At 39.7% G+C, this 11,082-nt stretch overlaps 1 protein-coding gene across 2 annotated transcripts in view; it reads left to right on the top strand.

The window, feature by feature from the left end:
* Nucleotides 1-11,082, top strand: part of L3MBTL4 (L3MBTL histone methyl-lysine binding protein 4) — a 436,533-nt gene that overhangs the window by 262,474 nt on the left and 162,977 nt on the right. For both annotated transcript variants that reach the window (XM_075993669.1, XM_075993668.1), the window contains one exon: nucleotides 6,484-6,586. In XM_075993669.1, coding sequence (XP_075849784.1) covers nucleotides 6,484-6,586 — 103 coding nt within the window. The remainder of the gene's footprint in view (nucleotides 1-6,483; nucleotides 6,587-11,082) is intronic.

The raw sequence follows: 11,082 nt of genomic DNA, 5'->3' as shown, positions 1-11,082 counted from the left end.
ACCTCAAGTAGGATCCTGTTCAAACATCACGACTACTTCCCTGACTGCTGTGCCTTAAAAAGCATCCCCATGTCCACCCATCACGTTCTCTTCCTGTCCCCACTGTCCAGGGCTTCCTGGTGCCATCACTGTCTGACTTCATATGACGTCTCTTATTTGATGGTTTATCCTGTCTGTGGCACCAGAAGGAAAGCTCCAAGGGGCCAGGGTCTTTCCAGGTGGTTGGCTTCTCTAGCCCAGCACCGGGAATTCCATCTGGCACCAAACAGGCACACGATGAATGACCATCAGTGGTTACTTTTATTTTAAAAATAAGAAAAAATAAAACATCTTAACTTGTCTGTTACCAGTGACATTTAAATCTGTTCCCTTTGCAAAGAAGCAGTGTTTGTATAACCTCTAGTGGATATTACCACCCAATGCTAATGTCATTTCTCTACTAAAAAAAAAAAAAAAAAAACTTGCTAAATGAATGAGGTCAAAATGAATACTTTTCTAGCAGTGAGTAATTAGTATTGAACCGGGGGTATGAATGCTGCTGCTTGATTCTTATTTTTTGAGGCCAGCCAGTATCAATCTGGAACTCATACACATTTAAATGGATAGATCATCTTAATTTGCTTCAGTCAATATCAGTATTATCATTGTATTCTGGTCATCTCTATACCAAATAAAATAACAGTTCTGAGAGGAAACTGCACCCTACTCAAAAGGAGGAAGATGATCTCAGTCTGTAACTCATTCTGGGTAGAATAATAAGCGTTTTCATTTACATCACTCATAGTCACCAATTTGGGCCATTTGAAATTAAAAAAAAGACAGTTCCCTTTCTCATTTTCTAGAGATAAGTATAATCACTTTTATTTCTTGATTTTTGCCTTGGTATCATGCATCATTTTTACATGACAATAGTTCTAATATCCATATGCAACTCTAGGTTTTCTTTTTTTTTTTTAAGGACAATTGCTTGATTTCACAAAAGGAAAATCAAAAGAAAATTGCTGTTGTATCCTAGGAATTTTTTAGCTGCAAGTAACACAAAAATCTGTTTATGACGGCTTAATCAAAGAGAGGATTATTTTTCCTACATGACAGATCACTGGTCCAGGGCTGGCAATGTTAAGGTCAGGTTCTGTCTGTTTTTATTCTCTTTTTTCCTAAAACACTTTTCCTTTTGTCTTTGTGCTAGTCATCTCCTGAGCTTTTACATTCACATTTGGAAGTTCAAAGGGGGAAGTGGCCAAGCAGCACCAGTCTTGTCTTCACCCTTTTAATAGAAAAGAAAAGCATTTGTCCTCACCATGCCCTTCCTTAGGTCTTACTGTCCCGGTCAGGGTCAAGTGACCACGTCTGGATGTAAGAGAGGCTGAGAAAGATGGCATTTTTCTCTGGGCACATTGCAGCCGTGAACAAAAGCAAGGTGTGGTTAACAAGGAAGGCGGGATGGAGACCCGGAAGGCAGCCTCAGTGTTTGTTCTGGCTGCGTTATAGTAACTGTGTGTTTGATCCCCTGAGCACTTCTTACTGCAGTGTCATGTTAGGATGAAGCATTATTCATGATTCAGATAATTTGAGTTTACAAGGACGTTTTCTATTTCTTTTTTGTTTTGGCAAAAAGAACCTTGACATTAGATTTATTCCTACCTGAGTAAAGTTTTTCAGAGAAGACTTGTAGTAAATTAGGAGTTATTCCTGCTGCTTGGCAGAGCAAGTAGCTTCTAGTATTTAGAAACAGAAGATTAGAGATTGATTTTAGACAAGCCAAGATACGAAATGAGAATGAAATAGTGATTATCTCATAGCATTGTGGTGAAGATCCGCCAAAATACTTATAGCCATTATTTGCTATTGTTTTTATTATCCTTTATGCATTTATAAAACATTCTTATTGAGTATTTATTAGGTGCTAATCACTGCTCTAGTAGGTGCTGAGGGCTCAGTGGTGAACAGGTGAGATGAGGTAAATGTCCTCACTCCAGTGAAGGAGACAATTGGTATAAGCAAATAAACTGGGAAACTAATTTCAGGATAAGTGGTAAAAGGAAGGCAGGAAAGGCTAACATGGTCAGGGATGGCGTCTCTGAAGAAATCATTTAGAGCTGAGAACATTTTTTCTTGAAATCTAATTCTCTCAATATATGAATTACAAGTAAGATATTCTTGGAAAAATATGATTATTTTCTGGAAGAAAAACATTAATTTAATCATGGGTTTCCTTTATCTTAGAGGCAATAATGTGAACTGTTGTAGCATTTGCAAGTTTCTTTTCCCCCATGGCTAGCTCTCTGCCTAATTCATCATTGATTCAGCCCATTACACTTCATCATACAGTATTTAATGAGGAAATTGCTAGGTTCCGTGCATTTTTATTTCCTCCTCTTCTTGACTCCTTTGTTAAATCCTTTGCTGTGGCTATTAATGTGATAACTCTTCTCCCTGTAGTCGAGGTCATGCCTCTCATTCCAGCTCTACCAAGGAGAGAATTATGGTGCCTGGGAGGGATATGGAGACAAATATGCATTGATAAATATTAAAAATATCACTTTAAGCTTTAATTTAATCAAGTGTATTAAAATAGTACTGAAAACAATATTAAGTAGCATTCATTGAGAGGTAACTGTGTGTGGAATGTTGTCCAGAGTTACGTCTGGATTGGCTGATAGAGACTGTTTTTTTGTTTGTTTGTTTATGGGCCTTTTTGGTGGTAGCCCCCAGGTAGTGTGTTGTGAGAAGCAGTTTAGGCAAAAGTCTGTTTATATACTGTATGTTTCTTTTCTCATAGATCTTTTTGTTTACTGAATGACAGAAGCATATTTTTAAATTAGGGACTGGTTTACAATTTTTAAACACCAACTCCTCTGTTTTATTTAAAAGTTGTTTTGTTAAAAAGCTGTTTCCAAAAGCTGCCTTTGGATAGGGGAGCTCTTTTTCTCTCTACTTATTCCTCAATATGTTTCACAAAGTTATGAGAGCATAAGAAATGTCTAAGGTATACTTTCTTACTGTTCATTCAATGTAATGAAAATGTAATTTGAGTTTAAATATTTGTTCAAATACCACCACACATTGGGACCTAGCATCAGTCAGTATTTTCATGCAGTGTAATTACACTGTAATGGGAATTTCGGGTCGCTGTGCAAGCCTCTTTCCTAGACCATGAACACCTCAGAGAAGAGCTGTGGAATACCCATCTATTCATTCAGTAAGCATTTACTGAGCACTAACTATGTGTCAGGCTAGGTGCTGGCGACACAATGGTGAAGTAGACTGAGGCTTGCAGCTTACAGTCTAATAAACGAAGTAAACATTAAATATTTTTTTAATTTATAGTTGAGGTAAATGCTGTATAAAATGGGAACCTAACCTCCTCTTAGAAGTTAGTTAGCCTGAGGATATGAAATATAAACTGTGACCTGGAAGATAAATAGGAGTTATCCAAAGAAACGGTGGGATGCTTATTCCAACATGCAAAAGCCCTGAGATTTGAAAGAATCCAGCAGGTTCAAGGAACAGGAAAAGGCCAGTATGGATGCAGAATACTGAATATGGAGAAAAAACACATAAGATACCTCTGAAGAGACAGGAGCCAGGTCAGGTACGCCAGGCTAAGGATTTGGGGTTTAGTCCTAACAGCAATGAGAAGCCATTAAAAAGTGCTAAGAAGGAAGTGATATGATTAAACTTATGTTTTGAAAATATTGTTATGTTTGTAGGATAGAGAATAGATTGGGATGAGTAAAGAATGGCTATTAAAATTGTCCAAGCAGGAGATGATGGTGGATTAGATTAGGCCAGGTTAAAGAAACAGCTAAGAAATTGAGGATTGGTTGATAGGGTGTAGTGAAGTGAGGGAGGGAGAATGTAAGGCGGTTTATCAAGATGAGCTATTCTAGGGGAAGAGTAGGTTAGGAGGACAAGACAGTGGGTTCCATCTGAACATCTCGAGTTTGAAATGACTTTACAAGATTTCGAGTGAAGTGATGAGTGGAAAGTTAGATATATTGGTCTGGAACTTCAAGAATGCTGGGCTCAAGTCTGTGAGCATCTGTCGCATACAGTTGTGTATGAAGATGTAGAAATGCATGGTTCAGGAACAAATCTTGAAGAGGTTCCCTGACATATTAAGGTCAACTGGAGGAGGAAAACTGGCAAAGGAGATTACAAAAAAATGTTCATATGCAGAAGGAAAACTGTCAGTGTGGTGTCACCAAAGCCAGCGGACAAGAACAATTCCAAGAGGAGACAGCCAGCTGCAGTTAATGGTATACAGGCATTGAATGTGATGCATACTCAGCAGTGCACAGAGGCTTGATGCACAGAGGTCATTAGTGACCTTAGAAGGTAGATTAATGTGGCTCGAGAAGGGGCTGTGAGGATGGAGATAACTTCTTTGAGAAGTTTGCTATGGAGGAGAGAAAGGTGAACAGCAGCTAAGGGGGAATGTGGGAGCCAAGTAAAGTTGTAGGTTCTTATTTTTTGTCTTTGTTTCTTTTTATAATGGGGGACTGGAGTGTTTTACGTGTTAGTAGTGCAGGAACTGTTGAAATATATGATAGCCTGCAGATACTAGGGAATCGGGGGTGCATGGGTGCAAACAGAAATGGTGAGGCATTGCTTTGGAGCGGGGAGAATGCTCTATGTGTTGTAACGGAAAGGAGGAGGGAGATGATGCTCAGGGTGGGACGGCGTTCCTGTCCACCTGCTCCTGTGTCCTCACTTAGCAGCAGGCAGGCTCAGCCCCTGAAAGCTGAAGGTGGGAGCCGGTGGAAGATGAGGAGAGTGGTGTTTTGGGAACACCTAGTCTGTACTATGTCTAATTTTTTTCCAGAAGAACTTAGTTATGCGAAACATAGAGCAGTAGGATGTTCAACCAATCCATGATTGCCCTTTTTCCCCACAGCTAGGAATGATAGAAAGTCAGAGAGACAGAAGGGTTTAAGTTATTTGTGATAGAGTTTCAAATGATGGGGTTGATGGAATCTAAGTTAAACAGGGCTTATGAGGAGAAAGGACTGAGGAAAATGAAAGAAGGGAAACTAGTGACCTGGAAATTCCACTGATGTTGGAAACATCATTAGCACTTTGGGTACCTGAGTATGCGGTCAGTAAGGATGGGACTTTGCAGTCAGAGGGGTGTTCCTTAGTGACTTTAGATGCAGAGCCATTTTGGGTGACGACAGCTACGGAGGGTTTTCTGTGTGTGTGAGCCGATGGAGTGCTGCCGTCTGCAGGGCAGCACGCGGGGCAGCACGACCATGTGGTGCCGGGCTGGCCTGGGCGATCGCTGGCTCTGGGGCCAAGTAGACCACGGCCAGTGCTGCCAGTCTTCCCTGAATGGTGTAGGGGACAGCGGCAGATGGACGGGAGCCCACGCCGGCCTCAGATGGCAGGAGTCTTAGAGGTGTGCCCCAGAGAGGCACTAGAGGAAGAGGGAGGAAGCGGGCACTGGCTCCCCTGCTAGTCCTGCGGCACACGGAGAGCGCGAAGCTCCTCCTAAGGAAGCGTGTCTCTAGCCAGCATCCCGGTGAAGCCAGAGCGGGAGGTGGAGAGAATACTGAGACGAGGATGAGGAAATAAGGATTTGTTGAACAGGAAATGGAAGTATGAAAGCTGGGAGGGGAGAAGGCAAGTGTGGGATGGTCAGTGACGTAAGACCCAGAGTGGTATGGTGGTGTGGACAGCACCCCAGGAGCTGCTGTCTGCCAGTGTGTGTGTGTGTGTGTGTGTGTGTGTGTGTGTGTGTGTGTTTGGGGGTGGGGAAGACTGGGGAAAATCATAGAACAGGATATGGGGGTTTTAATCCTGATAATCTACAGCGATAGATTGCCTCTTGGGTTTAGCAGAATTCCTCTCTAGCCTGGAGTGGTTAGTGTACAGTGCAGTGTGGTATAGGATATAGTGAGTATAGTATAATACAGTGTAGTATAGGATATAGTAGAGTATGGTATAGTATATAGTATAATATACACTACAGTATAGTATAGTGTCAGTTCTTACCTAGCTTTGACAGCTCCTTCAGCAAGCATGTGTGTGGGCCCTGTCTGCTGTCTACAGCACACCCTGTTTGCAAGTGCGGTTTCTGTCCAGCATTTCAGGAGCCTTGCTGTGGCCGAGTGAGGATTTCACTGGGGAGCCACAACCCGGACCTCACATGCCCACATTCTCAGCTCATGCTGAATTGCTTTTGCTATTATTAATTTCTGACAGAAATAAATGAATGTTCTCATATTTGTTTTTAAATTTCTTCAGTGCCTATTCATTTTCCTCTCTGTCTGATATTAATTGTGCTGTTAGTGTTATTTATTACAGCATTGAAATTTTCTGCTAAATCATGTCATAAAATATAAGTAATCAATAAATGGTTTTTGGTGATGGTTTATTTTTAATATATAAAGTCTTAATTAACATCACTTATATATTTTATTCTTTTAAGGTCTTCTTTAATGAGGGTGTTTTCAAGGTATGTTCTTTTACTTCCTGAAGGAGCAAATGATGTGAAAATCCTTCCGGGTCAAGCTGCTTGTCCTACGCCAGGGTGCCGGGGAATAGGCCATATCCGTGGTCCACGTTATTCAGGACATCACAGGTAAAAATTTTTTCTTTAAATTATTGCAGGGATGAATGAAAAACATCATGCAGATTAGAAGCTACTTACAGCATCACAAATGAGCCTCTTGGAGCCAGGTGTCCCGTTTGACACTCCCTTCTCTGTGTCATAAAGGCCCTTGTAAAATGTTGCCTGCTGTTTGCCTACCTCTGCCCTTCTAGAGCCTTCTGGGACTTACAAGATGTTTCCCAGACCCACATCATGTCCCAGAGTCCCTGTTCTCTGAGAGTTTTCTTAAAAAGTACATACTTTCTCAGATATGCTCACCACCCTGTGCCCCATCCCGGTCCTGAAACTTGCTTTCTTCCAGAGAAATTCCAGCACCTCTTACCTTTCCCTTTTCATTTTCACCTTGCTTCTGTTTCTTTTTCTCTCTTATTCTGTGAAAGAATAGAAAATATAAAGTTGTATTGTACAATATACTTATGTTTTAAATATTTGATAATAACATGGAGTAGATGATGCTTATAAGAAAGATAAATGCAAATAAATGTATATATCCTTGCTGGTTTTTCTATCCCCATCAATTGGTAAAAAAAAATGTATAGATGAAATACATTGGTGATCTAGAAACAGAATATATAAATTAAAACTGAACAGAATTAACATCAAAGTTCTCCAAATACACAAATATGTAAAACAAACACCATTGATAAATAAAGAAAAAAGAATAAGTCATACAATATGTGCATCAAGAAAACATTTGTTTGAATAGAGGAGATCCAAGGGCAGTGCAGGAAATCTTTGCCTTACTGGGGTTTTCAGGCTGCCCTGGAAGCCAGTGCCTAAAACATTTTTGAATGAACTAAAGCAAATGTCGCTGTAAGACATAGTGGAGGCACTCCCAAGTAGCGTACTTGAATATAAAACTCTACTAACACCTAAAAGAAAAAGATATAGTATCCATTGAAGAAATAAAGACTTGTAGGCGCTTGGCCACTTGCGCGAATCTGTAGGGCTCACGGAGTATGAGAGTGAGGCTGGACCAGTGGAAACTGTAGGTGCTGAGTGAGGGAGAGGAGAAGGAGGGAAGCCAGGCAGGGGGAGAGCACAGAGCAGAGATGTCGTCATTGGGAGGTGCTCTGTCTCAACTCAGGGCGCTGGAGGAGGTGGTAGAGCCACTTTGTAGACATCACTAGGATCAAGTGGCTATAGAGAATCTTCCTCAGGCTGTGTGTGTGTGGGTGTCTCCACATGCATGTGTTTATGTGTATGTGTGTGTTTAAGCTAGAGTTGCAGAGTTCAGTATGGTAGTCACTAGTCACATGTGTCTGCTTAATCTCAAATTCATTAAAATTAAATCAAGTTTAAAACAGCAGCTGCTCAGACACACTTGGTCATACTTCTAATGCTCAGCAGCCACACATGGCTAGTGGCTACCATCCTGGATTGCACAAGTATAGAGCATTTTCATCCACACAGAGTTCTGTCAGGCAGCCCTGAGAGTTTGGCATATTCTACCTTCTCATTAGAGATTTCTGAGTGGCAGGTATTTCCAGGGGAAATAACTGGCCATCTGAATGCCTCTGTCTAAGTTTGAGTCATTATCCTCAAAGTTAGTTAGACCTTAGTGTGGAGGTCTGTCTCTTAGAGCTCTCTGGAGAGTGTTCTGTGGTTCCAGTGCTAAAATAACAAATAGCATCCCGTGACAGCTTCGTGAGGTGGTCAAGCGGCCCACTTGAGGCTTCTTCTCCCACTCATCAAAGCCGGCTTGCCTCCACACTGTTCTTAGGTGTCGTTGATTCACCTTTCCTTACTGGATTCTGAAAAGCTTGTGAACAAAGACACAACAGGCATGCTCCACTTTGAACCAGCAGCTTCCCTGAACGTTTGCTCATCTCACATGATGTAAATAGGGTCTAACTGATGCCTTTATTTGTATTGTCTGATTATCAATAATATAAAAAATATTTGACCTGAGTTTATCTACCAAGTAGCCTTTAAAGGTTGGCCTCAGAACTTCTGAATGAACTAAAAGAATGTAAAAAGAAGAGTTAAATGAAAAGCATTCTGTGAAGCTTAAGAACAAAATGAAATACTAAAGACATGATGGTGAGAACAATGGGATGTTTTGGGGGAGCTAGAGGGCCTCAGAATTCACAGACTTGCAGTGCTGCCAGGGTGATGCCGTGTGACTGGCTCTTGTCTAGTCCCTCACCTTGTTATGATGGAGCGCTCATGTAAGTAAGGGCAGTGTCTTCAAAACTTAAAGACTCCAGGGTTTGAATAACAAAAAATGAAGAGCAATGAGTACCTGTAGTTAGCTTCTCTCTAGAAAGGAAAAGACAAAAATTAGAGAATTGGATGTTTCTTGAACTTCAGTTTTTAAAAGGATTTGTAAGACATGTAAACCATCAGGTAAATAAATTCTAACTTACCTATTAAAGGAAATTCAAACAGTTTTTATTATATTTAACCTTTTTGTGTTTTTTTAAAATTTTATTTCAATAGATTTAGGGGATACAAATGGTTTTTTGTTACGTGGATGAATTGTATAGTGAAGTCAGGCTTTCAGTGCGCCTATCATCTGAATAATGTACCTGGTACCTGGTGGGTAATTTTTCATCCCTTTTCCCCTCTCCCAGCCTTCTCCCTTCTGAGTCCAGTGTCCATTATACCCCTCTGCACCCCCACCCCCACAACCTGCAGCTTATCTCCCACATATAAGTGTTCACTTACAAGCAGTATTTGTTTTTCCATTCCTAAGATACTTCACTTAGGATAATGGCCTCAAGTTCCATACAATTGCTGCAAAATATATTATTTCATTCTCTTTTTATGGCTGAGGAACACTCCATGGGGGTATATGTGTGTGTATTTTTTTACCCAGTCATCAGTTGATGGGCACTTATGTTGATTCTGTATCTTTGCAATTATGAATTGTGCTGCGATAAGCATACGAGTACATGTGTCTTGTCAATATACTGACTCCTTTTCCTTTGTGTAGAGACACAGTAGTGGGATTGCTAGATTGAATGGTAGGTCTACTTTTAGTTATTTGAGAAATCTCCATACTGTTTTCCATAGAGGTTGTACTGGTTTACAGTCCCACCAACAATGTATAACCATTCTGTTTCCACCACATTTGAGCCAACATCTGTTGTTTTTTGACTTTTTAATAATGGCCATTCTGACAGTGCTAAGGTAGTATCACATTGCGGTTTTTATTTGCATTTCCCTGTTGCTTAGACATGTTGAGCATATTTTCATGTTTGTTGCCCATTGTGTATCTTCTTTTGAAAAATGTCTGTTCATGTCTTTTGCCCACTTTTTAATGGCATTACTAGTTTTTTTATTGATTATTTGTTTGAGTTCCTTGTAGATTTTGATATTAGCCCTTTGCTGGATGTATAGCTTGTGAATATTTTCTCCCATTCTGTAGGTTGTCTGTTTACTCTATTGGTTATTTCTTTTGCTGTGCAGAAGCTTTTTAGTTTAATAAAGTTCTACTTATTTATTATTTTTGTCAGATTTGCTTTTGAGGTCTTAGTCATAAATTCTTAGACTAGGCCAAAGACCAGAAGAGTTTTCCCTAGATTTTATTCTAGAATTTTTATGGTTTCAGGTCTTACATTTAAGTCTTTAATCTATCTTGAGTTAATTTTTATATATGGTGGGAGAGAGGATCCAGTTTCATTCTTTTGTATGTCACTATCCAGTGTTCCTAGCACCATTTATTGAAGAGGACATCCTTTCCCCAGTGTATGTTTTCTCTCCTTTGTTGAATATCTGTCATTCTATCATATCTGTAGGTATATGATTTTATTTCTGGATTCTCTATTCTTTTCTATTGATTTATGTGTCTACTTTTTATACCAGTCCCATGCTGTTGTGGTTGCTACAGCCTTGTGGTATAATTTAAAGTCAGGTAATGTGATGCCTCTAAATTTGTTCTTTTTGCTTAGGATTGCTTTGGCTATCCAAGCCCTTTTTTGATTCCATATGTAATTTAAGTTTCAACTCTATTTTATATTTCAAAAATGAGGGCAATTTCTGGATGGAGTTAGTGTTAATTGTGAGGCTGTTGTTGGAGAGGAGGGATCATGGGTAATATGGGTTAGCTCTAGTAAACACTGAGCATTAATATCTCTTGCTTTAATTATTTAATCATTATCTTTTATCAGGTTAATCAATTTATAAATGTAACTATGCATATAACTTAATGATTTATTTAAATTCTCTTATAATCAACTGTGTAGAAATGGTTTTGATGTCATCGTAATCTCTGGGCTGTGTTTTCATATTATTTCTATTATTGTAGTATAAGTTGTACATAGCTCTGAAAGATTAGGAATATTATTCTTCAAGACTATCTTTGGTAGTATCTGTTGGAACACTACAGGCACACACACACACACATACACACACATGTGCATGTGTACCTGCTAGAAATTTGCCGTAACACAGCCAAGGTTATCATTATACCTTTTCTTCTTATATGTCAAAGATATGATAAGCCAGAGTTGAGAATTTTA

This window comes from Microcebus murinus, chromosome 17 (assembly GCF_040939455.1).
Source record: "Microcebus murinus isolate Inina chromosome 17, M.murinus_Inina_mat1.0, whole genome shotgun sequence".
NCBI classification, from domain to species: Eukaryota; Metazoa; Chordata; class Mammalia; order Primates; family Cheirogaleidae; genus Microcebus; species Microcebus murinus.
Note: the sequence above shows the minus strand (reverse complement) of the source record. Positions and strands in the feature narration are given on the sequence as shown.